Source organism: Rhodamnia argentea, chromosome 2 (genome assembly GCF_020921035.1).
Source record: "Rhodamnia argentea isolate NSW1041297 chromosome 2, ASM2092103v1, whole genome shotgun sequence".
NCBI lineage: Eukaryota > Viridiplantae > Streptophyta > Magnoliopsida > Myrtales > Myrtaceae > Rhodamnia > Rhodamnia argentea.
In genome coordinates, this window is record NC_063151.1 from 20,663,393 (window position 1) to 20,690,597 (window position 27,205).

At 41.0% G+C, this 27,205-nt stretch overlaps 3 protein-coding genes across 3 annotated transcripts; 2 read left to right on the forward strand and 1 right to left on the reverse strand.

Annotated features, from left to right (window-relative positions):
- Positions 1 to 5,820: 5,820 nt before the first annotated feature.
- LOC115739458 (transcription factor bHLH96-like) lies at positions 5,821 to 8,325 on the forward strand. The gene is made up of 3 exons (XM_030672562.2): positions 5,821 to 6,440; positions 6,863 to 7,321; positions 8,219 to 8,325. Exons 1-3 carry the CDS (start codon positions 5,952 to 5,954, stop codon positions 8,321 to 8,323), a joined length of 1,053 nt encoding a protein of 350 aa, XP_030528422.2. The 5' UTR covers positions 5,821 to 5,951; the 3' UTR covers positions 8,324 to 8,325.
- A 7,668-nt stretch (positions 8,326 to 15,993) lies between these two features.
- On the reverse strand, positions 15,994 to 18,133 carry LOC115739609 (RING-H2 finger protein ATL54-like). The gene has a single exon (XM_030672794.2). It carries the CDS (start codon positions 17,664 to 17,666, stop codon positions 16,431 to 16,433), a length of 1,236 nt encoding a protein of 411 aa, XP_030528654.1. The 5' UTR covers positions 17,667 to 18,133; the 3' UTR covers positions 15,994 to 16,430.
- Positions 18,134 to 21,235: 3,102 nt separating this feature from the next.
- Positions 21,236 to 23,599, forward strand: LOC115739608 (28 kDa ribonucleoprotein, chloroplastic). Its single transcript, XM_030672793.2, has 4 exons — positions 21,236 to 21,743; positions 21,861 to 21,965; positions 22,778 to 23,065; positions 23,169 to 23,599. The coding sequence occupies exons 1-4, from the start codon at positions 21,342 to 21,344 to the stop codon at positions 23,301 to 23,303; spliced, it is 930 nt and encodes a 309-aa protein (XP_030528653.1). The 5' UTR covers positions 21,236 to 21,341; the 3' UTR covers positions 23,304 to 23,599.
- The last annotated feature ends 3,606 nt before the right edge of the window (positions 23,600 to 27,205 follow it).

The window sequence follows — 27,205 nt, forward strand, 5'->3', positions numbered from 1 at the left end:
TGAATCGCTTCAAATATTTAGTCAACAGAAAATACTTTCATTATTGATCACAATCTTTATCTAAGAATTTTTGTGGATAATGGAAATATTTTTCATTCATTCAATTTTTTAAGTGATATAATCAATTATTTTTAGGAAGATGTTTTCAAAATCATTCATTTTTGGCGAAACAAACGGAGTCCGAAAAGGAAAACTTGCGAAATTTATTCTGGAAAGCCATGCTATGCGATACTCCTACTTAGATAAATCCGCTTGTTTAAAAACTCATTTAAGGCTGCGTTTGATTGTCGGGATTTCTAATCGGGATATGACAAGAAATCCAATGAGTTAGTCATATCCTATCTACTATTTGGTAGACTGCGGATGTAATGTCGGATAAGTAGAGGCAAGACACAATTGAGATCGATTCTATTTTGTTGAAACATCAGAATGCTTTACAAATTATTTAGTGATGAGTTCTGATAAGTGGGTTATTTTTAAGCAAATGTTTGTGCCATCTAATTCGAGCACGACGCAAACTCAGTAGAACTAGGGGTTTGATTTGGAGTCAAATCCTTTGACAATGAGCCACCGGCCTTGCTCATTGTCTTGTAGAGTGAGTAAACAAATGATGAACAATAGAATTATTCAGCCTCTTTTTGCAAGTTGAAGATATACTCATGCAGGCCATCCAAAAGAGCAACCCCGAAAGTCGATGATCAATCTCGAGTTCTTCATAACATGTCGAGACCCCTTTCGAATGTTAAAAATGTTCAAGTAATTAAATAACGACGGACTTTATCTCATATCACGCCAAACTATCAATTAAAGAATGAGGTCGTGGAGACATCAAACTTTGCCGCTAGAGATACCAACCTCGCGCTGTAGGAGAGGCAGCCACACTTGGCGATTGTCGTCGCCAAAGAGGTGACCCAACACAACAGAGAGGTGGCTCGGCACAATGAAGAGGTGTCAGTTGTGGGGAAAACTTGATTCTCCTTATATCTACTCTCTTGAAAAATTCTATCCAGATCTATCATACTTCGTCTCCTATGATATTTTTATACGGGTCATATCTCCTTTATCCTCTCATGGATATTTACCAAACACAGGATATGATAAAACGTATCATATCCTGATTTAAATCCTGACAGTCAAACGCAGTAACAGTCTGAGGCATCATTTCCTTAAGCGGAGAGTACATTCGACATAATTCATTAATGAGTAAAGTGTGTCGACTAGCTTGCCCCATGCACAGGTCGGATGGTACGAGATTGCAGAAGGCTTGAGCGGTCTCAACCATACATAAAGCGACTTGTCCTCATGTCATCAGAATCAAGATGCCCAGAAAATCAAAAAGGCAAAAGGAAGTGGCCCTCGTGTCTGTGAGATTTCTGAAAAAAAAAATGGTGAATTCATTTATAAGCCAACTAAATATATCAAAATTAAGTCAGTTCCTCTCCAAACATTAACTGTTGCGTTCCAATTTGAATTCACACCTTACACATATCTGAAAAATACTATTTTGTACTGAATGCTTGAAACATGGCCCATCATGCTCCCGCAAGGTACACTAAACATTTATAGCTATGATTATTGCATCAAATAAGATTATGTGGAAGAGAATTGTATAATTTCTGTGTGTTCCATAATGAGGAGTACATAAGGTATTTACACGCTCCATGAGGGCCTCAAGACACTCATCAGCAAGACCCATATATAATACAAGTTGGGCAGCGATATGTTTGAACAAATAGTTTTATCACGACCCGTGTTAACAAATGGGAAAAATCTTCATAATCATCATCGAATAGGTGCTGTGCATGTGACAACTCGATCTTATCATGTGACAATATACTCTCATGGACACGCATCTAAGGATGATTACTATGCGAAATTTAGGTCATTCGATTTCAGAGGAACCAAAATCAATCGAGTGTGAGGAGGAACTTAAGCACTAAAAATACTTGCTTGGATCTGATATTATTTGGAGCAGAGACTAAGTCAATTACTCAATAATAACACTTAACAGCGTCCGCACACTTACACACGTCAATTCGCAAGCCAATCATTAGCCTCCACATGGGGAGAAAAAAAAAGAAGACCTGGTAGGGAATGATCGCGGCCGATAATTGCTTTCCGTGTCACATCCATGAATCACTTGCAAACTTTAGGCAAATGGACAGGAGGAAAGTAACATTTCTGATGATCATAGATTACTAGCGCAAAACGAATCGATTGGCCCGTGACATAATTTAACACGATTTAATAAAAGCATACCCATCCAATTCCACACGATCATAACCTCTGGGAAGGAAGTTCCAAAATTAGAGGATGTGCTATCGTAACGCGATACTGCCTACAGTGACCACAATTAAAATCGGGACCCGACAGATATTTTAAAAAAAAAAAGAGCAATGCCTATGATGGAGCGGACATTGACAATACTCTAATTCGGGTCGTGTTCACATTATTGAAAAGAAATCCCGCGGAGCAAGCTAACTCGATTGAACAGGTTAAACAAATGGATGCTAGGGCAAGCTGGACTGATCCCCTCGAAGACTTAATCGGCCCTCGAATCGCATAATCAAACGATTTCCCGGTTACGCGATCAATGGAATGCCAGCTGGGCTTCGGATTTCCAGCCGAGTTCTTTAATCAAGATCAAAATTTATTAAATGCGCCAAAGGAATCAAGACTCAGTGCGTACCATACGACGGGAATGACATAGATCAAAACTCACGATCCTTATTATTCTACTACGCCGTGGGTTGTAACACGGTGGTGAGTGTGCGACGACAATATTCCCTCCAAGGAAGAGCCCAAGAAACGAAGGGGCATGTTCAAGAAACCCTAGAAAGAATGTCTTCTATTCTAATCGGGTGGATGTACGAATTCTACTCGCCGTGAGGAAAGGCCTTACTATATTGAAATGGGCATGGATGAAATTGGGGAAAAAGATCGAAACTCGAGAATTAAATTGTTTAAAAAAAAATAAATGGGGTGGGGTTGAAAAAAGAAAATAGTGAAAAGTCTTGGGAAGAGGGGAAGTTTACATCGGAGATGAATACAGAGTGGCAGTTTGTGTGGTCACATGGATTCCTCTGTGCATGTCCGACGTCTGAACTGAAGTGAGCCTGTTCTGTTCCTCCTCTTTTCCCCCTTCATTTCTTTATTAATTTCTTCGAAAATTTTCATTGGTTTTTTCTTTTCTTTTCTGTGTCTAATGTTATTATTATAGATCTCGTAGACAGAATCTCTGGGGTCATCTTCCTCGTTTTTACGTCCAAGTGTCCGACCGCATTATTACCAAATGAAACCGCATGTCGCGTCCGGTTAGGGTTAAGGCCGCCTCTCTATTTCCCATATAGAAAAGAAGAAGAAAATTAAGTTTTATTCCTCCTGCCTATGTCACGAACATCATTGTTGTCCTTAGCCTCCATGGCCGTGATTGGCCGTGAATCCGAGAAAGGAAGATGACGACATTGCCCTAAGCCTTTGCCATGCTTTCGTCTTTCCGATTCGAACCCGAACTTAGATCGGACGTGAGTGTAGTCATTGGAGTCCGATCGTGATCGGAGGCCGCCGTTCGAAGCGGACGGAAGAAAGCACCGATCCGAACGCGCTCTCGATCTCGGTTAGGGTTGTTGAATTCGAACTCGATAGGAGGAGTCTTGGTCCGGACGTGCTTTATCTCTAGACATGGTGAGCCACGCGCGCGAACACGAGCTCGCACCATGAAGTTTAATTGCAAAGACGGAATTCGATGCCTTTTGGCTTGGCTTCAGATCTCTTTTGACTTCGTCTTGAGCTGGCTTCGTGTTCGTTCTTTGGTCTAATCGCACCCACTTCCATTTTGCGGTGCTAACCACTATTTTTCGCTGAAGAAAACAAAAACAGTCGGAGATGACTTGCGGGTGGACATGATTTGGTGCTAATTGCACGATTAGACCAAATTAATAAAGTAAATTGTGGGGTTTGCTCAAGTTGCGGGATATGCATTTGATCTCTACGCAACCAAACGTAGTAGTGGAGTAGGGTCCTAAGCAACCAAACGTCTTGAGTCCCAATCGATTCCAAGGCTGTTTTTTGGCTTCTTACTCTTTGTTAATTGTTCCGTACGCTGCTCGGACGTCCCAACCGATTACAAGGCTGTTTTTTGGTTTCTTACTCTTTTTTAATTGTGCCGTACGTGGCTTATGTCCGAGCAGGAGAAATTAATTAGACATGCTTATCAATATTCACCATCAGTTTTTTTTTTTATATATATGAAAATACTTGTCTAACAATACTGTCTCGGACGGTACAATTTCAACCGTAGATTCACACACCATCACCGCGTATTTTACATAAAGCAGTCATTAATTGGAAAATCGTGTGATTAAAAATAACTAACAGTTCTATTAAACTGTTTAGCTGGCAGTTTCCTTTTTTTATTATCGTTATATCTTTCGTTTATATTACTTGCCCGTTTCTTGATAAGCTAAATATTTTGGAAGAAAACATTGAAGTCAATGTAGTGTTGATTATCTTGCCAACATGGCACATCCCACATCCTATATGTATATTCAGGATGCAAGTTCCTAATTACGTACGAGGAGTGAGTACTAAGAGATATATCATGGTACATTTCCTCACGAGAGAACACAATTGATCTGGCCAATGTAATAATGAAATAAAAGGTCACAAGTTCAAATTGTAGCATGTCCCATTTATTCAGTCGAGGTCACATCGATTATGTCCCTATGTTCCTGTACGTCTCGATCTTTATTGTTCATGTGGTTACATTCACGTCGAGTGTTTCACATGTAAAATGAGAGTGGTAAGAAATGGGTGACACATAGAATTCTTTTTTATTCGATAGTTAGGCATTCAGGAAAATTGTATATGTAAATTAGACATGTCAAAAAGGGTCATAAACCTAAATCCATATAAGATGAGATCAATTATTCTACGGGTTACTTATATTTGATAAATGGATCCTAAATGAATTGAAATATAATATATGTGTTAAATGGGTCTTAAATAATAAACGCGTTTACAATTTACTTATGCCCAATCCACCTCTTTCGCGTTTATTCAATCTCATGCTCACTCACTCCGCACTCTCACATCGGTTTGTTTGTGGGTTTTCTTAGATTTAATTAAATATGGAAGTATTTTAGGTATATGGGGTCGGGTAGGGTTGGGTATGTGCTAGGTAGGAGTCGGGTCGGGGTATGTACTGGATATGAGTTAGATCGGGTATGAGTCACTATATTTGTATTGCAATAAATTGGTCAAAAACGAGTTCAATGGGTCTATTTGAATCGGACCATTTATGACCCCGACCTAAATCCTATTCGATACACCAATTTGACGGGTCTAGTCTAATTTACTAATGGGAGTTGCAAGCCCGACAGTTTGATAGTATTGTCGGTTATTTCTGAACACATGATCTTTCAATTAATGAGTGTTTTATGTAAAACATGCGATGATGATGTGTGAATCTACGATTATGATTATGACGTCACCGACAGTGCTGTCAAAAAAGCATTTTCCTTTACTAATTAGAGGACCTTGTGAATTATTACCACCTCCATACAAGTCTCTCAAGATGCTCCTCCATAGGAGAATCTCTCTCTCTCTCTCTCTCTCTCTCTCTCTCTCTCTCTCTAAAAGAGGCAGAGGTAATGACCGGTCCACTCTTTTTACAATCTCACGTGCAACATTCTGTAGCAATCGCCCTCTCCCACCCTCCCCCTTGGATGAGAAACCCATTTAAAACCCCCCCTCTCCCCACACTCCCTGATCCTCCCATCTCGAAGCTCAACACGCACGAAACAAAGGCGTCTTTGTTTCTTCTTTCTCAGCAACCTTGTGCCTTGGCTTCTTCTCCTTCTTCTCCATTACCAACCCCCCCTCTCTTCCCCTTTGCTCTGCAACAAACAGAGGGAGAGAGAGAGAGAGAGAGAGAGAGATTTAAAAAAAGAATGGCGCTAGAAGCAGTGGTGTACCCACAAGACCCTTTTGGCTACAGTCGGGATCAGTATTACGCCCTGTCCGGTGGCCTCCAGGAGTTGGCCGACGAGAAGGCCTTCTTGGCCGCTTTCAGCGACGACCCCAACGGCAACACTGGATGTTGGGACTACTACTCCTCTTCCTCCGCCACCAACACCTCGGCCATGCACGGCGTGAGCATCAGCATCAGCAGCAGCAGCAGCCAGTGGCCGCCCGTGGACCCCAACTCCTCGTCTCCGGAGACCACCTGCGCCACCGCCGCAGCCGAGGCCGGCAACAGCAACAACAACAACAGCGCCGGGGGGAGGAGGAAGAGGAGGAGGAGCAGGAGCAGCAAGAACAAGGAGGAGATAGAGAACCAGAGGATGACCCACATTGCGGTGGAGCGCAACCGCCGCAAGCAGATGAACGAGTACCTCGCCGTCCTCCGCTCCCTCATGCCCCCTTCCTACAGCCAGCGGGTACACTCACCTCCTTTCCCCTTCCATAAACAAAAAATGCTGGAGCAAGTCAAGATCTCCATTTCTCTCTCTCTCTCTCTCTCTCTCTCTCTCTCTCCTTTCAAACGTACTTGATGATGATGATGATATCTTTTCCGAGCTGGGGGGGTCGCAGAGTGAGGTCAAATCATCTTGAACGCCGCTCTCTGGCTCTCCACCTTTTCCCCCCCTCCTTTCTTTCTCGTGACTGCTTTTTCGCGATTTGCCTAGGTGTTCTCAGCTTTCCAATTTCGAGATTTGCAACGACTGCACCTTCCTTTTTATTTTCATTTGTTCATTCGTTTTGAAACCCGGCGACGAATTCCCTCAATATCTGAGCTCGAGAATTCACAAACCTACATGCATTCTGAATATTTGTTTTTCCTCTCTTTTTATCTGCTCAGGGTGATCAAGCGTCAATCATAGGAGGAGCTATCAATTTCGTGAAGGAGCTAGAGCAGCTCCTCCAGTCCATGCAGACCCACAAGCCCAGACCAAAGCCACCCCAAGACATCGCCGCCGCCAACCACGAGGATGACAACAGTGATGTCTCCTCGCCCTTCGCCGAGTTCTTCAGCTTCCCACAGTACTCGACTCGGTCGACGCCGCCGCCGATGACCCAGTGCGGGGGGCCGGCCGAGCCGACCGCGGCTCCCGATGACCGCGGCCGCCGCCCCGGGTGGGCGGTGGCGGACATAGAGGTGACGATGGTGGAGAGCCACGCCAACGTGAGGATCCTCTCCAAGAAGAGGCCGCAGCAGCTGCTCCAGCTGGTGGCCGGGCTGCAGGGCCTCCGGCTCAGCGTCCTCCACCTCAACGTCACCACCGTCGACGACGCGGTCCTCTACTCCGTCAGCGTCAAGGTACAGTACATTCTCACGTTCCATCCTACGCCCACTTGTCTTTTTCTATGGCCTTTTTCTCCGTTTTCTTTGCCGAGAAATGATACGCCCACGTGTTGATTATTAGGTAGGCTTGTCTTTTACTGCTCATGCAATATGCTGTCTGTCTCTGCTAATCATGATCCGTTCCGAGACGTTTAGGTCGGACGATAATCGTCGATCATAAAAATATTTTTAATTTACTAATCATTTCGAACCGAACATTTTTAAGCAAAGCAGTTTCCAGATCATTCGTTTTTTATGGAACAAACCGAGCATAACATGCCGTTTGTCTGATCACTTAAACTTTTAGGGTTGGATATCATAACGCTGATGTCAAATTGAAGAATCAGAACTTGTGGTGCATCATGAGTTAAATTGAGATTCTTAGCTAAATACAAAACTTCACGTGTTCTCTGTTCCTTCTTTTGTTCTTTTCCTACTGAATTTTCAGATGGAGCATGATTGATTCTTGGGCTAGAATACAAAGGGACCGTTTGGGTTGGGCTTAAAGTCCTCCAAGCAATAATCTCTCCACCTGGAAGAGAATATAGTATTATTATATTCAAACTCTTATACATAATGAAAGTGTTCCAAACAAAATTCCACATTACACTGTATTCTTTGATAGACTTTAAGATATACTTATTTCGTAAATATGATTAAAATTACTTTTCGATCTCTACAGTAAAATTAAAATGTCAACCGTCGAAAATTAGAAGTCTCGTCAGTCGTAAATTCCGGTATTTTAATTGGTTAGGTTCACGAAGAATGCACGTACATGATGTTGTGGTAGAGAATTTCTTGTTGTGATCTTTTTCTGATCTGATCTGATCTTTCTTTCCCTCCTTTCTCTATGTTTATGGTGAAATGAGACAGGTGGAGGAAGGGTGCCACTTGAACACGGTGGATGAAATCGCAGCTGCTGTTCATGAATTGCTACGTAGAATTGAAGAGGAAGCTAGGGCTTTCACCTCATCTTAAGTTGGAACTGTGCTCGCAAACGCCTTTTTCTTGTCTTTTTTTAATCTTGCTTAATTCCACCTTTTAATATATTCAATCTCTCTTTCTCATTTCTCGATTTCCTTTAGGTTGTTCTGTGTGAACTAGGGTCTTAATTATCTTAGTTGGAATTCATTCTTAGATAGATAATCGATTAGAGGGGCCACTTACATGGAACATTATAAAACTACGAAATATAGCTTGTTTGAACATCATTAGCGGGGCTGAAACTCTCATCATTAATCGAAAGTACATGTTAAATTATGGTCGGTTTTTTCGAAAGAACATTGCCTAAGGTACGTACCGCGCTAAATGTTTAAGAGGAACATGAAGAATTCCATAGGGATCGGCTAAAGTTTTCAATCAAAGACCCAAAGCATTATAGATCAAGAGAGCTTTGGACCATCCATTCGCCTTGGGGATACATCCAACTCCTCTCAAACTCCCTAGAAAGGAATGAACAAGAATGGAATGAGAAGATATGTCGGAAAAAAAAAAAAATCTTGATGCCATATGGAGTGAACAGACACTTTGAACTGTTGTTGACAGTTTGTTATCGCCAATTGAATTTGAAACGAGCATCGACAGGTGATGACAATTATAAATGACCAACCGGCATCAATGATTATTATTCCTTTGATTGTTGAATTTCAAATTTGAGGGTTGTAATAACTTAATGTCGATTAATGCCACGAAGAATTCTAAAATGGTATCATTAAAGCACATGTACCCAAAACTTTTCCAAAGTTCTCCCATTCGCCCAAATTTAGTCTTCCATCCAATTTCGCGATCGGTTGTGGTACATGACATCTTATAGATGCAAGTGTTCCAGGGTAAAAGTAGCATAAAAATCCGAAACGAACATGCTTTAAATATGTTTACCCAATGCTCTTTCTTTTTGTCTAAAAAAATCTCAAATTCTTAAACCGGTTATTACTATTTTCTCCACGGTTACTTCCCTTTAAGATTTTTTCTCTTTTCTCAAATACAATGCCTTCATCTTGAGTTGTTTTTCCACATAGGTGCAAAGATTTTTAAGGCAAATAGCTACATGATATCATTGCTGGGAGCGAGCAACAAAAACCCAATATATCCACCAGGAGAGATTGCTAAGAGGGAGCGCAAATCCGAGTTCTTCAACATATCCAACTGGATCCACCTTCGATCAAAATTTTTGTAAATGATTATGGGTCAACTACGATATACTAATTACTCCACACCATGCCAATTCACCGATATTGGACTTTTCTTCCTTAAGATGTTATCAAACACCGATACATATTGGGAGTAGACCACCAATCAATCATGAGCTTTGATACTATTTATTGGAGAGCACAAGAGAAATCAGATACCTTCACCTAGGGATATTACTAAGAGGAAGAAAGAGTATGAACCCATCAACATATCCAGTTGGATCCATTTTTACTAAAAAAATTTAAACCTATGAATTATGGGCCAATTAGGATATATTCACTGCTTCACACACATTGATTCTCTTATGTGAAACTTTTTCGAACACAACTCATAGGTGCATCTTAACAAATCTCTTCATCACGTGTAAGCTCGGTGTTAGGTTTGCTCCCCCTTAACCTAGGCATCCTTTTGCATCAACATATCTCAACTTGAATATCCAACGGCCACTTTTTTCCCTGGTTTGTTTCTACGGTCCGAACCATGAGGCTGCTATCAGACTTCGTTGCTATACTATAATGCCCACCTCCGGACCGAACCATGAGGTTGGCTATCAGGCTGCGTTGCTCCACCACAACGCCCACCTTCACTACTTGTCTCTTCGCCGGACCGAATTATGAAGGGTACCAGAAAACTGTGTTGGTCTCGAGGTTCATTCATAGAGATATTCACCAAATATCGATACACATTGATAGTGGTTCACCAATCAACCATTGGCTTTGAAACAATTAGTTGGGATAGTGCAACAGAAACCCGATATCTTCACGAATCTGGGCTTTAGTACAATTAGTTGGGCGCGCGCAACAAGAACTCGATATCTTCTCGAATCTCTTGCTCACGTATAAGCTTAATGTTAGGTTTGCTCCCCTTAATTTGGGTGTATAATTCTGCATCATCCTCATCCTCACCCCCAATGAGTTATGTGTTAATTAGGGCATATTAACTTTTTCACGGCACACAAATTTTCTGATAGGAAACTTTTCCAACTCAACTCAGGCACGCTTCTTAACGATGACGCTTCATTCGAGAACACTTTAACGTACTTCAGAGTGCTATTTTCAATTATGAACTCAAATCCGCAGGTTTCATATGAGAAATATAGTACGGCGAAGAAGCAGAAGAGCACATGTAGTGTTGTTTAATCAGTGACATTAATATATTGAGAGGGATCACTCTTTCAAACGCTTTTCATCTTCCTCAGTGCGAGAAAGCGTATAGAAGACGATTCTAGAAAAAGGCTATCAATCTGCTACCATGGTGGTCCAGAGGCTTGTCGTTTTTTATATCAGATATAAAGCGGGGACAAGCTTTTTCACTCCTTTTCATCTTCCTGGATACGAGAAACCTTATGAGACGACTCTAGAAAAAGCCTCTTTTTTCTTCTCTGTTACCAATGGTGGTGGCTTTTCCAGGAAAAAGGCAAAGACCTAAAAAGCCTCTTGCTCCCTCTTTCCTCCTTCTGGGAGGCAACAAACGGTTGCCACCTTAATCCAAACCTAGTCCCACCTTGGAAGAATATTGTAATGTTTGATTTAGATGTGCATAAGAGGGTTTTCTCAACTTTCTTCATTGGAACATTCCTCAACCAATAGGAATGCTTGTTTTTGAATTGGATGTCAATTGAGAAATAAAAAAAAATGCTCAGTTGGTTTTACTTTTTTCTTCGTTTAATAATACTCAATTGTAATTATCACGTGATGCTGCCCGAACTACCTTTATGTCACTGCAAGGACATGAGGAATTGGTGCTTGGAGACATGATGGTTGTTGGGTCTGGGCATAGGCATGCTGCTTCGTAGATATTTCAGCCATTTCAAATTTGGAATTACATGGAAAGTCAAAAAAAGAAAGAAAAGCATTTATGGATTTTACTTGTGTATAACAGTTTGCAGATAGCGTATTTATTTGATGGAAGCGCACGATTATGACATTCATATTCACAAGTAACAACGAGTTCATGGCGTGCCTACCTCAACAACGAGCAAGTTTCGCGAGTTTGATCTAGCACGAACCCCCACGGATTCGCTAACACGGTTAATTAACAATCTCGTTTCATGCCGTTTTGAACCCACGGTCACGACTCAAGAGTCTTGGGTCTTTGGAAAGAAAAGGTGAAAATAGAGGGTGAGTGGTTCCAAGATTAATGCAGGTTCCACCTAGAACCTACCCGTCGGAACTGGTTCCCAGGTTTCGAAATAATCTTAAACCTACCACGCATACCATGGAAGCTGAACCTACCCTATCACAGATTTCGGGATCTACCTAGAAACCGGCCGATTTGTTTTTATTTATTTATTTATTTTTGTTTCATTTTTAATTAATCAAGATGAGAGTGAACACAACAGAATGCTATCACTATAGCATTTACAATTTTACTTTTTAGCTCCCCTTTGTTTATCGGAATATCATACTTTCTACCTGACACATAGATAAAATGATTTTTGGACTTCACCTTGTAGACCCACCGTCCCAGTGAACCCACCCATTTGGTCGCCCATATCCATTTGATCCGCTTCCTGTTCCACATTTTTTTGAACTCGTACCATGTGTTCGGTTCCAGTTCTATTCTGGAATCTTGCGCACACCTCGTGAAAATGACACTCTAGGATGGTTTTTTCTCACACGCTCCCTTGTGCATGAACTTGATACAAATGTCTATACTTCGTCGTGTTCCCAACAACCAAGATATCAAGGTAGAGATAAGATTCTTGAAGATGTTTGGAAGGAATTTGAGATAATATAGACTCCAAATCAGATAACAGCCATCTTACTCTATGCATGAGCCATTTGTTTCATTGAGTCGGATCGGGTCGACCTATCATTGGCGCCCCACAAATACTAGCTAAGTCCAACAATTTCCTGGTAGGATTGTTTTGGACAAATGCAGCGTGATTTGCAAATATGTTGATTCACCGAGCGGCCAGCTTACGACGGGAAGGGAAAATCATTATGAACTTATTATACTTTTGTCAATTTAGTTTTAAACCTTTAAATTTTATCAATTGAACCTTAACCTTTTCAAGTTTTTCAAATTGAGTCTATCCAATCAATTTTGATTAGAAATAGCTCACATGGACGTTGACCGTTCCACTTGGCATGACTGGCGCCGATGTGGATAATTTTAATAATATTTTATTTTTATTTTTTATTAACCATTCCACGCCTGAAGGCGGCAACCTCTACAGGCCATCGACGAGGTGCGAAGATGGCCGACAAATGGAAAAAGGAAAAACAAAAAAAGGAAATAAAAAAAAGTAAAGAAGGAAATAAAAAATTACAGATTAAAAAAATCAAATAAAATATTAAAATGTTACAAAAAAATGCTCACGTCGGCATCGACCATTAACCGAAGGATGGCCAACATCTACGTCAATGTTTTCTAACCAAAATTGACCGATTGACTCAATTGACAAAACTTGAAAGGGTTTAAGACTCTATTGGCAAAATTAAAAGGCTTAGGACTTAATTGGTAAAAATGCAATAGGTTTAAGACTTTTTGAACAATTTTTCTAACCTATGACTACATACAATGTGGTAGAAGTTTGCATGGTGAAAACAACATGACATTGGTGGCCCAAGTAGCAGTGACACCGACACAAGACACATAACACGACACGACACGACACTTCGATTCTAAAAAAATAGAGAATTTCGACACATTATGACATGTTGTACAGTAAAAGTATATTATTTTTATATACATGATGTATATATAAAAATATTAATGATGAGCTACTTCTTTTTTTTTAATTAGGGATTCACGATTAGTTTTTTTTTTTTTTTTGTAGCTGGGTATATTAATTTTTGAATGGCTAGGTATATGACTTAAGTATATATATTTTTGATAGATTTACATTTTGACCCCTAATTTATTGAAAATATTTAAAATTGACCATGTGTATCGGGATGCTGGACTCGCGTGTCGCTTATGTGTCTAGAGCACTAACCATGTATCGGATGTCTGATACCTATTGACCACGTGTCGGTTGCGTGTCGAATTAGCGGACGTGTGTCAACATGGAGGCCTTTGGAGAGTGCCCGTTCTTCCTAGTTGGTGGCCCCACTTGATTAGAAAACAAGTGCTTGGATTAATGCCGTATGTATCTATTTAATTTATTTATATTTTCCACAGATATATTTATCATATATGTGTATATATCACGTCAATGTTTACTATGGAAAAATTAATACAACTTATATTATGATGCTGACGTATCCATTGGAATTGGAAATTGGAATAACACATCAAGTGCTGGGCTAAAAAAATCTATAGGAGACTAGAGCCTTATGTCTTCCAAACGATTGATTTAGACCATAATCTTTATTACTCGACCAACGGAGGACACAGCTATTGTGATATTCTCACCCACGAGTCACTGGTCTCCATTCTATGAAAGACACAAGCTTGGAAAGTTTCCCAAGCAAATAACATGGGACAATTTTTTCTACATGTGCTCTTCTTCACCTTGTCCCGCGTTTTCGACTTAGCTTGTGAAGGCCGCAGCATACCCAACTCTATAAAATTCCGAAAAAAAGATCAATTCATGCTTCAATTGAGGCCAATTCTTTAGGGCGGGCCCCCACAAGGTGTCATCGGCTAATGGCGATTGCCCCGCCCTGCTACGAACGGGGTATATCGGGATCACGTTCCCGCCCCTTCCCGGTGTCCATCCGATGTTAATTAATAAGTAAATCTAGTATATGAAATGCTTCATAAACCTCGTCAATCAGGTAAACCGCAAAGTAGGAATAAAATTATCTGCACTTGCTGATGGGACGACTTGGTTCTCATTTCATTTTATTTTATTTTATTTTTTTGTATGAAAGGGGTAATTGCAACATGGTTCTTTGATACCCCACTTAAATCTTGCAAGATCCTGTCAGTTGTCATACGACCAATGAACGCTGATAATGAAATACCTTTCGGGCCAGAAGAAATCACTGTGATCAGATTCTTGTTGCCTGGGCCGACTGTATATGACAGTTCGACATTGAAGGCAGAAGTTGTCGGCCCAAAATAACCTGGCCCCACTACCCTAATCTGATCGAAATTGGTGTCCATACCCCCTTTGCCCATGTTCTCAGCACACATTGGGTGGCTATTTAGGGATGGACTAGGCATGGGCAATGGCCGCTGGGAGCCCGACCCCGGCCCCGACCCCGACCCCAATCCTGCAGGGACGTGTAAGGATTGACTAACATGTGAGAGGGAGTGTTGAATCCACGTTGCAAAGTTGAACCAAGAGTTATCTATTGAATTGACCGATTAGAAAATGTCGATTCCGTTGTCGATTCAACTATCCGAAAGTTGGATAGGGCCAGGTAAGTTTCTTGGGTCTACCTTCAAAATCAGACCACGTAGCCCATGTGTTCACGTGCCATTTCTTATCGGTTCAATCTGTACATGAGATGTCGATAATATCAGTAATTTGAAACTAAACATGACCTTATATGCTTTATTTTTCCTATTTTCCGAAATATAGAGAAATTTCAATCATATGGAACCAAGTTCAAACCACCCTAGCAACAACATACTTACTGGAACCGAATATTAAGCATACCATGAATTGTCATCTTACTTGATAGATGTCGTTCTTCTCTGCTACCGCGAACTAACATGCGTCTAATACAAGGAAATTTCACAATAGATTAATGTCTCTAGCCTTTGTTTTTGTGTGGTGATAAAAGGTGGGAAGAGACAATCAATATAGTTACGTCGCCTGAGCCAAATGCCCAGTTCACTAGCAAGTCTTAACAATTTCGTCATCGCAATCTATATGACGTAGAAAAACACTCATGCCGCCACTTCATTTGGGCTCTATCATAAGGATCTTACACACGTTGTTGAATGTCCGGTTCAAGCCAAACTACTCGGTTCATCATCAGTAGGTATATGATTCCGTCATCGCCATTCAAGATGTAGAAGAATACTCGAGGCACAAATCGGGCTGAGATTTATCCACGCATAAATGACTCGAACTTGTTACCAAAGACTTGCTCTATTAAAATAAGCCCGTCACGTTTTGCGAAGGGTAAATGACACAAACGATCCCTAAACTTTAGCCCGACGTGCGATGTTATAGCTAAACTTTTAATTTGTTTAACGTGATTCATGGACTTTTGGTACATATTCAATTTAATCGTTGGACTGTGCGAAAATATTCAATGTTGTCCCTAAACTTAAACTAATACAAGGACAACATGGAACATTTTCATACAATTTAGAGACTCGATTGAATATGTACTAAAAATTGAGGGAGCACATTGAATAAATTAAAAATTCGCAAATGACATTGCACGTTGAGTGAAAGTTCATGGACCACATTGAATAAATTTAAAGTTCATAGATCACATTGAATATTAGGTCAAAGTTTAGAGACTATTTGTGGCGTTATGGTGTTAAAGAATCTACGAAACGTGCATCGGTGTTCAATACAGAGCACAAGTTCCTGCACAATCTCTCTATATTCAATTCTTTATCAGGGGAAAAATTTCACCTTTGGCTTGAAGGCCATTTCATCTCAAAACCAGCAGCTTTACAGGGCGACGATCTCTCGCAGAATCGCCATTAATCACTTCCATAGGAAATTTTTTAGTCAAGGAGTCACTTGGATAATTTTGACGCATGGAACAAGATACAAAATACATGCATTCTAGGAATCGAGAGAGAAACAAAGTTCGACTACGCGCTTCGATGCTACTTATTGCGCTCTTGATGTTACCTTCAAGATGACTCTAATGATCATCACAGTCGACGCTTTCCTCTTTGCGACTCTGTTTCCGGGTCTCCGCTGCTGGAGCCGTTTTGGGCCATCCCCAAGCGGAAATCCATCTTCAAACACCTACTGAATCTCATGCCCAATTCATCAGAAACGGGGAGGAATTTCCTGCAGAGCGCGTTACGATGGAAGGGCTGATTCACAGCAGCTCCGACTGGGTCTTGATGGGAAGAACCCTTCGCTGCACGAATGCGATCTCGTCATGTTTGCCGAGCTCGGATTGTTCAGAAGCTGCTCAATTGAAGGGCCGCGCATTCTACCATCAAGCAGCTTCTGATCTACATCAACCGTCACGTGCGTGCCACCTGTTTGATCTTTCGCGCTGCGAGACTTCCTCAGGACAGAAAAGGGTGAAAGAGTTCCTACAGAATCCGTGGAAGCAGACCCTTTTACTGCTTCTTGATCATTAGCAGAGTCTCTGTTGAGTTCTGCATCGACCTTCAATATCACTTGACCGTCAGCACCTGCTGCTTCATCTTCATCCTCTGTTTCTGCCCTGGTTTCGGGAGCGCCGTATCTGTCATGGCCGTCTCCCAACTCCACATTCTGCGTAGAATTCTCTATCCGGGCATCTTCGCTGAGTCCCATCATCTCCAAAGTTGGCCCGGGGGGATTGAGATTTGCTGTGCTGGAGAGGATGCTCGCGCGGCAGAGTGGGCAATTCGTGTGAGACCTCAACCATGTATCTATGCAGTGAATATGGAAAGCATGGCTGCACTTGGGCAATAGCCTCAAAGTTTCGCCTTCTTGGAACTCGTTCAAGCACACAGAGCAATCACTGCCTTCTATCAACCCCTCCCCTTTCCTGTACTTGCAAACAGTTATCGAGTTTATGATCGACTGTTGCAGGCCCACGGTGGCGATGAACCATATGGGGTGGTCGATGCGGTTCTCGTCGAGGAAATCTTCTTCGTCACCGTCATCTGCCGCGGCTGCCGGGTTTGGTGGATTACTCCTTGACGGCCACCAGGAAGAGGACCTTGCCATGATGAGGCCAACGAGGAGGAAAAACCCCGACAGCAATGCAACTACGATGATCAAAGATGGAGGGATGCGGTTGTCTTGGCTGGGATGATCAGAGGCCGAGAGCGACAGAGGCTGTGGTGGAGGTGGCAGCGGCGGCGGCTGGAAGAAGAAGAAGTCGGGGCAGTTGTAGGGGCATGCCGGGTCGCAGAAGTCGGGACAGTTGTTCGTCTCATTGGTGGTGGTGAGAGCCGGGAAGAGTTTCCTGTTTCTTATTGCCATGGAAGGAAGAACTAGTCCACCAAGAAGGAGATGGAGGGTGCGAATATTGAGGAGGGTGCGAAAGTGTGGATGGATTTGTTTTGTGGGTTGAATTGGAAGACAAGAAAGCATGAAAATCAAGGAGCAAAGTCTCTTTCAAGGTTAAGTGAAGATGTTACTCAGCCAAGAAAACAACTAGAAGAAAGAGGGAGGAGAGAGGCCTCTCTGGAAAGTAATGGGTGGAGTGAAGAGGAAAACATGTTTCTTTTCATGCTGAGCAAAGGTTTGAGGGAGGGAAGAGGGGCATTTTCCCTTTGGCAACAACATTCCGGGTTCGACTTCTCGAAAACGTGCGCTCCTCGATCTCATTCGGGCTCGAAAATGTCGAAGCGATTTGCGTATCTCGAGAGGTTTTATCGACTCGTGGATCAGTGTAGCATATGGATCCTCTCTGGCTCATGAGAAGAAATGAAAACCGAACTAATGAAATGCGAGAATGATGATAGCTTGATGAATGACGGATGGCACATCGCCTCATAAGGGCGATGGATGAACCCTTGAAGGCATTGCACCAACTATAACTTGAGTAATTGTTTGGAAAGAATAGGAAAATGATCCAATTTAAAAAAAAAAGACAATTTATATTCCGAATTGCGTAATTTAAAAATGGCTTGAATAAAAAGATTTGAAGCGGGCTTTCCTTTTTTATCTTTTCGATTTTCTTAACCGATGTTATTGCTTGTAGGTGCTGGAGGAGCCATTCCTTTTCTGCTCCCACGTCCCAATCGAGGTACATGAGTAATGAAAATTTAATCTCGTCATTAGGCAGGATTAGCAGTAGCACTCGTGATGTCCGACGTCATGCTTAAGGTGGTAAATACCTTTCGAAGTGAAGCTGATCCGCCGCTAGAGCTATCTTCTTCACCTACTCTTCCTCTTCACTTTCTACCACACAATAAGTGGCTGCCAATAGTTACCAAAACCTCACCATTGCAGAAGTAGAAAAGCATCTACTCTGGAAGAAGAAGAAGAAGAAGAAAGAAGAGGACACGGGTTCGTTCGAGATGGCCTAAATGTCCCCGGATCGGCGATTTCGCATCTCGAATTTCTTGATAATTTGTTTATTTCTCGACTCGCAATCACTCCTTTCTACTCAGTAATTATTCCTTTGTTTTGCAACGGCATCCCCCGATACTGTCAATAAACGATTGTCTATGGGCTTAGGGATTTCTAGCAAATGATATAATCTCTTTCAAAAGATGGATCAAGCAAGCATCGTTCTACCTCATTGCCACCTACATCCCGGCATTAGTACGAGGGAAGTTACACTCGAAAAGAGTCATTGCTCTATACCATGTTAGAAACTCCCTTCATAAAACTAGATGGGCTTGCCCGATTCAGTTCTAGGGTGGGAATCGACCTGCCCCGGAACCGATCACCCCTATGCAAGGTAATGGGGTTGGACACCCAGCTATTTTACTTGAATAGATAATGATTAATACCACAAAAAATTCCAAATTGATATATTTATGACATATTTATTCCAAACTAAGTTTTTAACCATAAAAAACCTCAAATTAGTACACATGTTATTGGAGTTGGCGAATATTTCAGAGACCTTTGTTTTTCATACTAGGCACGTCTATGTGAGTTTAGGGAAACCGAAGTATGAACTAATGACATGTGACCCCTACACAAGGAATGACGGGGGTCCCGTTGCCCAAATAGCGGGCGGGGGTTTCCCTCTCCAATGAGCGGACGGCTGCCCCGCTCGCCGGTGAGTGAGCGAGGGCTCGGGGGAAGTGTCCTAGAGACAACATTGAATTTTAGGATTATGTTTTAAGTTGGCCCGTTTGTTGTGAGATCAAAGAAATTTAAATAGGCTTGGGCCTTGGGTCCATTTTAAATCCTATATATTGCACTTGTATGAGGGATTATTGTAACGAGTGGTTAGGATTGTAAATCTAAATATCATAGTGAAATCTATTTGCGGGACGTAGCCCTATTTCTAAGGTGAACCTGGATAAACTCGTGTGTCATTTTTCTATTTTTACGTGTGATTGTTCGATTTGGTTTAGAATATAAACCATCACCTGTGACAAATTTATTACAAACTAATATTTTAACCACCAAAAAATACAAATTGATATACTTGTGACAAATTTATTCTCGGTTAATTTTCGTTAAACTAGATTAATACCACGAAAAATCACAAATTAGTATACTTGTGACAAACGAAGAGTAAAAACCCCAAATTAGTACACTCGTCAACTAACGCTCGTCACTTGACTCAACAATTTGATTGTAAAATTTAATGAAAACTGACAGACTGAAACTAACAAATGGTAAATTTATCATAAGTGTGCTAGTTTGTGATTTGTTGTGGTAAAAACATTAGTTTAGAGTAAATATGTCATGTGTACCATTTTTAAATTTTTCGTGGTATCAACCCAATAGATAAATATGTACTAGAAAAATAAATCGGACCAAATTCCCTAAAAAATTCTCAACTTAAGATTCACTTCCAAATCTATTCTCAACTTTTTTTTTTGTCTCGGAAGAAACCCCGAACTTTAGATCCGGTCCCAAATCGCCAAGAACTTTTTTTTTTACTAGGAAAAAAATCATAAGCATTAGTTCCAATCTCAAATCTGCCCTGAATTTTATTTTATCTAAAAAAGCACAAACTTTAATCGATTCTCAAATCTACCTCGTAATCCAATCCCAACTTGAAGTGAACCACATTGATAAAAAAATCCAAAACCAACAAAGTAACCGGGTGATATGTACGGACCGACATCGCATTTCCACGTAGGTAACAAATCTACACCAATAAATATTGTTGAAATTCTCCAAGATGAAACCATCATAGGATATGAAAATTGGGAAAGACTAATGGCGATTTTTGGATAGAGGGTTAATGGGAGCAAATTTGAGATTGGAGGAAAATTTTTTGACTTTTCTCTTAAACAAAAAAAATTGGGGTAGTTTTGGGACTAAATTAAAGTTTGGAGTTTTTTCTATGAGAAACAAAATTTCGAGGCAGATTTGGGACTTGACCTATAATTTGGAGATTTTTTTCAAATAAAAAAAAAAGGTTCAGGCAAATTTGGAACTAGAGCTAAAGTTGGAGTTATTTTTTGGAGAATTAAGCCAAATAAATCAACAAAATTCAGGGACCTCCGATAAACTTTTAACCTCGTATAAAAACATATGGGGAAATTTTCAAATAAGGGATTATAGTGGAGCTTGTTTCAACCTCATTATTTCAAAAAATAGCATGACTAAGTGCATTTTCGTCAATTTTTTTTTTTTATTTTTCCCCTTTTCTCCATCTATTTTTTATTTTTATTTTTCCATTTTTTCTTCTTCCTTGTCGCCGGTGATCGATCTCGCCCTGCCCAAGCGAGGGTGCCCTAGCCCAAGCAAGGCCCTCGCCACCCTTGAGGACGGCCTTGCTTGGGCCCTCACTGATGGCCAGATCGCTTGAGATTGACCATCGGCAAGAAGGAGTGGAAAGATAAAAGAAAAACCAAAGAAAAAAAGGAAAATTAAATGAAGAAAGTGTTCTTGATCATATTTTTATTTAAAATAGGTTTCATTCGTGGCCCCTTTTTGAAAGTAAATGAGGGCACGATTTTCCCTTACAAATGTGAAATCGAAAGGCTCAGGACAGACGACGTCGTCTTAGGGGCTTAAACTATATCTTCTTCTTCTTCAATTGTGATATTTCCATCTCCCCTTATCCAAAATGATGTTCGGGAGTTCTGGGCAGCTCGCGAGTCGCGACCACCCTTAACACCACTGATGGCTTCTCTGCTTCGCCACCCTCAATGCTTTCCCTTGACCTCGCCGTTCTCCGCCGACGTCTTCTCTTCCGCTTCCGCCCACCCACCACACTCTCAAGCCTTCCTGTCGCTTCCCTTACCGAAATCCCCACTCTCTTCTCCTCTCTGCCACGCTCTCAAATCTAAGTCGAGAAGGCCTTCGCTCCTTTTCCATTTCTCTTGCGCTTGTTCGGCGACTTCGACTCCATTTGTCGAGACGCAGTCGACCGCAAATGACGGTGATGTCGCCCCAGTAGAAAAAGAAGAAGAGGAAGAAGAGTTCTCGAGGACCAGATTGATTGCCCAGAACATTCCCTGGACTTGTACTGCCGAAGATGTTCGGTCTTTGTTCGAGAAGCACGGTACGGTGGTCGAAGTCGAGGTTTGTGCTCTGTTGCTTCTTGTTGTTTGAGTGGTTGAATGGACGAGTTTCGTTTTTTCTTGGAATGAAAAATTCGCCGGTTGATGACGGATTGTGCAATTTGTTGTTCTGTTTCAGCTTTCAATGCATAATAAGACGATGAACAGGAACAGGGGTCTAGCTTTTGTGGAGATGGGTTCAGCTGAGGAGGCTCTCACTGCTCTCAACAGTCTCGAATCGTCGGTAAGCCTATTTCTCTCTCTTGTTTATGCACCTGTTTTAATGATTAGGTGTTGAATTACCTTCTTTTGTAATGGTTTTGTTGCCTGATGTATTATGGTAATGTAGAACTAATTTGAAGTTAATGTGACTACTGATCGTGTGGAAGTTGAACCTAGATGCAGCATCAATGTAATTCATGTGTGTATATCTGGCTTTTGAATTCCTTATGGTGGGTTTGGTTCAGCATTTGAAATGAGCTTTGGGGAAATGCAAATGCCTTTAACCTAAAAGGGTTGAGGAAAATTCTAATTGTGTTTGGAAAAATCTCATTTGAAAATGGGCTTTGGGTTGAATGATGTTTGGTAAAAATAACATTCCAAAGGGACTTTGAATGCAATTTTTTAATTTTTAATTAAAAAAATTACCCATTGCCGGACCAACGAAGAAGATAAACAGTAAAAATGGGAGCAAAATCGAAATATAGGGAATTGATGAGTTTAGTTTGGAAGGAAAAAAAATCTCTTAGCATTTGGCCAAAAGCTAAAAGCCCGATACTGGTCCCTACCAGCATCGGGCTTTCAGCGTTCTCAAGGGCAGCATTTGGTCAAATGCTGACTTAAAGCTGAACCAAATGCTTTAGCATTCTCCCAATGGGCTTTGGGGGTTGAAAGACCCTTCGAAATGTTGAACCAAACCCACCTTTAGTGCCTTTGAGTTACACTTTGAACCTTCATAAGATTAAATCGGGTGGTGCGAGATGTGAATCAAGGGTATCATCATGGAGTGTTTTATCCCTGGCTAAAAATTTAACTCTCTTTTTGAATATTTTGTAGGAATTCGAGGGTAGAGTATTAAAAGTCAACTATGCGAAACTGCGGAAGAAGAAATCTCCCCCTCCTGCACAACCCAGACCGATCGCAACGTTCAACTTGTTCGTAGCTAATCTGTCTTATGAGGCTAGAGCAAAAGACCTGAGGGAGTTTTTCGACTCGGGGAGTGGCAGGGTTGCCTCTGCGGAAGTCATATTTCATGACAATCCAAGAAAGTCTTCTGGATACGGATTTGTTTCCTTCATATCCAAGAAAGACGCTGAGGCAGCCTTGACAACCTTTCAGGGGAAGGTGAGTAGTTTATGTTGAAACACACTTAATGCATTAGCTGCGGATTGTACATGGGTGTAAACAGCATATCTTAACATATATTTTGGCCGAAACATCGCTTCAGGATTTCATGGGGAGACCATTAAGAGTGGCACGAAGTAAGCAATTTCTGAAGCTACAAACTAAAGAAAGCTTGCGGTCCAATGATGCATCAGATGAATTGATACCTGATGCTGAGCAGGTGCATGAAGCTGTGTAGAACCAAAATTTGGAAAGACGAAGACACTTCCTGTTTTTGGTTATAGTCAGTGAGATCTCTTAAACACAGGAACTCAGTTTTCATTTTATAAAGCTGTCTTTTTTTAGTGGTATCTGTAACTTTTAATGTGCGCTTGCGCCATGACATTGGAAACCATTGCCCAAGCTAAATGAAGCATTTTTAATGGAAGGTGTAATCCCTCATCTGTATCTCCATTGAAGGAGAGCATGTATATCTATCAGTAACATGGCATGTCGTATAACTAACTCCTTAGTAAACATGAATGTATATGCAGAGTATGTTTTTTCTGGCCAATTAGTCATTGTCCGTACAGATTTCTTTGCTTGAACCGCCCCAGAGCTTATTACCTCTTTTTAGGATCCTCCATAATTCCTGTACTAGATGTGGAGTAAATATTCAGCGATTGATTCTTTCCCATTAAAGAACTTTGTGTGAAAGGGAATGTTCATGAACAGGGAAGTTACATTTAGGCTATGAATATCCTGATCAAGGAGCACAGTCTTGCATTCTCCCTTGCTTTTCCTTATGGTATCTTCTCTGCATATTTGGGTTGCTTCTTTGTGGTTCCAAGGTAGCAATGAGCCTGTCCAGCTGCTCCTTCCATGTAGTAGTTCATTTTTTTCTCTGCGTTTATCTGGGTTAGAACAGAAGTATTTTTTATTCATAGTTTCTATTTGATTGTTTGGTCAAAAGGCATAAGTCTTTTGAAATTTTAACCAATGTTTTGAAGAGCACAATTTAATGTGAAGGAATTAGAACTTTCCTGTAGCTAATTATGCTTCTCATATGCTGGCTCAATGCTATTATTTTGCATTTCCAAATTTGCGATGAATGTTTTTCATTATCAGTGGAATTAGCTTTAATTTATTTCTTTATTATTGTATATTTATGCTTCCTTCCTTTCCAATTGGAACTATCAATTGGAAGTTGTTTGCTAGTGTCTGTGAGTTTGTATAACAAAGGATGGGAATGTCAATGAGATAACCATCTGATTTCTTTTCACTATTAGCAGAATTTGTTATCGCTTAAGATGTGATTTAGGTAGCTTGTTTTTGCTTTCAATCCATGTCTTTTCTTTGGTTATCTTAAACAAGAAGCTTATGCTTCCATAGAGTTGAATATTTCTTTTGCCTCTCCTACCTTGGTTCTGTATTATTTGGTACAATAGCTTAATTTCTGTCTGTTAGCCTATCTTAGCAAATCGATCCAACTGAACTGATCAAGGCCTTAATCTTCGTCTTGATGTTCCACAGGAAGTAATTATCGCTCAAACAGCAGTTTGCTTCTTGGAAGCCTATGCACCACTAGAATAAGTTCTTTAGCATGGGTGACAATTGAGAAAATCTCTAACCCCATTCAATTTCTTTTTGAGTCTGTTTTGATTTCCCCTTATTTTGGCTTCCCCACCTACTTTCTGCATTAGGGTGCGTGTATGTGATGAATCATGCTCTGCTTGTAAGGTCTCTTCTCTTCACGTTTTCCTCTTTTACAAGTCCTCTATGCTCATCCCGAGTATTTTCTGTGATTATTTGGACTTTCCATCCAATTATATTGCACTTATGTTGCTACTTTTTTCGTGCCAATACGCTTCAGTGTAAGGTGATTTTGGAGAATCTATCCAGTTCATTCCAATAAGGCAGTTTACTACTCCAGCTTGACTCCTTTTGAATTGTGTGAGGCTCGATACTCGTTTTGAGCTCGATGGAGCTTTTCTTCCTTTTCTAAAGCTAGACTGAGAATTGATGAAAATTTTTATGAGCTCAAGTGCGGTTGAGGTCGACTAGATTAATTATGAGATGTCTAGAAGAGCACCAGACTTTACTATGTAAGCTTGTCTCAATTCGGTTTAAATTTTTTGAGCTCGCTCAAACTCAAATGTAAATTGTTGTTTGAGCTCCTGCTGAAACAATTTTCTTTTTCATATCATGGTGATTCAATTAGTATAAATGGTATTTAGAAATGTTTAATTACAATTAGAATATGCGAAATCTCATCTCCTCAGCTATGCCCTTGAGCCACTTGGAGTCTAACATACTTTGTTCTTTTGGTAACTGAGTCTAGTATATTCAACTGAGCTCAATGAGTGCTCAAGCTACTTCAAATAGCGCGAGAGTTGAGCTCAAGTGACTCATGAGAAGCTCAGACTGATTTGCAACCTTAACTTGACCTACTGTGGCTTTACGATTCATTCTTTCTGCTAGTTCCTCGGCGTTCAGTAGCATAATCCTCCCTGCTGTTGTAGTGCTCATCTAGTCTGAGGAGCTTGTAGATCTATGAACAGGGATTTTAATTGGCTCTTATATCATTATACACTCATAGAGAGAGTTGCGGAATCATTTGAACCGCCTGCTTACTTTTGTCTGAATGCTTAGCTTAGTTGTCTCTTGGGTCGATATACTGGTCAATGTGTGATTTTCAGCTTGTTACAGTATACCATCAGCATCAAGATAATAATGCAGAATTCAGGGATATTATTGTTGAATGCATTACCAGTTGAATCTGGTAGAGTCTGTGTATAGTTAATGTAAATGGGGAAGATGTAATTGATATTTGAAGTTACACCAAGATGAAGGGTTCAGCTTTATGGTTTGTCATGTGCTTTTCCATTGTTTGGTCTGACTAAGCCAGGACTGTATTGATAGTTTGATGTACTGTTAATACTGTTAAATTTCAAATGCCGTTTCTTTTCCCTCTTTTTCCTGAGCTTAATCTAATGCCTTTAAACAGCTCTTGGTAGATGCATGCCGTAAAAGGATCCAATACTAGCTTGCATTTGGCTATGACTCGTCAAATCATGTGCATCGTGAGAGGCCTGCCAAATTTATCGGCTTGTATCTACGGGGTTCGCATAAGTCGGGTGCAAACAATTATCCTTTTGTGAAATGGGTAGTGTTTTTCATGTATCTCAAGCTCAAAATAGGTGAAATGGGTAGTGTGTTTTCCATATTCCTCACCCTCAAATTAGGTCCAGTATGGGAAAGTTGAATAACTCGCCCGTCTCTCACTGTGGATCTAGCGTTCCTCCTAAACCAAAACCTTCAAAATTCAAATAATAACTCGGGAGAATCGCTCTCTCCTTGTTTAGAGGAACGCATGCTTTTTCATACAGAGCTAGCATAAACAAATGAAGGGTAAAACGACTTGTGATTTCCTGGACGGTGATGGACTTCCCAAGTTTATGAACAAGGGAGTGTTCCGTCTGGTCAGAAGAAAAAAGAATTGCTTCATGAGGCAGGTCAACGAACAATTCATGGTTTCTCAGTTATTGCTCAAGACAATATAAAAGTTGTATGTAGATCCATGCACGACATCTCATGCCCTATGTTTAGCCACTAGCCGCGAAGAACATTATTCTCTTCGCGGTAATTTGTCTCATGATTCGTGAAGGAACCATCCAGCTTCTTTCGTCCCTTTGGATGAGAATTGCGATTGCCCGTTGTTAAACTTGTTACCCCTTTTTCCTTCGCATCCTAGAGTTAAACTCTCCTTGGGCACAAGATGTTCATGATAAAAAGTACAAGCGACAAAGTTTCTCTCTTTGGAAGGCAAATGGGTGGCGCATGTGTAAACGTATTTGAGACAGGTCCCCACGTAAAAGAGTGGGCGTGAGTAAGCAGTTGGCCAAATAAACTGGACCCTTCCCCTCCAATTATGCGCTCCACCAAACCCTAAAGTCGCCACCAACTCCCGTCCCCCATCCTCATCCCATCCAATCGAAAATGACCATCAACGATGTATCTTCACTTTCTCAGAGCTTGGCATGTGGGTGTTACCCGTTTCATCCCGGGATCCTGCGTCTCGGTTCATTCCCTGCACCATCCTATTGCAGGTGAAAATCGATGTCCGTGACGACCCTTTATCGCCTTTTAGGTGGATGGTTT

What these genes read in the sequence shown, in the direction of transcription:
- LOC115739608 (XM_030672793.2), top strand. Translation starts at nt 21,342, where the DNA reads ATGGCTTCTCTGCTTCGCCACCCTCAATGCTTTCCCTTGACCTCGCCG. An exon ending in GTACGGTGGTCGAAGTCGAG is followed by an intron (nt 21,744 to 21,860) that starts GTTTGTGCTCTG and finishes GTTCTGTTTCAG; the next exon opens with CTTTCAATGCATAATAAGAC. An exon ending in TCAACAGTCTCGAATCGTCG is followed by an intron (nt 21,966 to 22,777) that starts GTAAGCCTATTT and finishes AATATTTTGTAG; the next exon opens with GAATTCGAGGGTAGAGTATT.
- LOC115739609 (XM_030672794.2), bottom strand. Translation starts at nt 17,666, where the DNA reads ATGCTTTCTTGTCTTCCAATTCAACCCACAAAACAAATCCATCCACAC.
- LOC115739458 (XM_030672562.2), top strand. Translation starts at nt 5,952, where the DNA reads ATGGCGCTAGAAGCAGTGGTGTACCCACAAGACCCTTTTGGCTACAGT. An exon ending in CCCCTTCCTACAGCCAGCGG is followed by an intron (nt 6,441 to 6,862) that starts GTACACTCACCT and finishes TTATCTGCTCAG; the next exon opens with GGTGATCAAGCGTCAATCAT. An exon ending in TCTACTCCGTCAGCGTCAAG is followed by an intron (nt 7,322 to 8,218) that starts GTACAGTACATT and finishes GAAATGAGACAG; the next exon opens with GTGGAGGAAGGGTGCCACTT.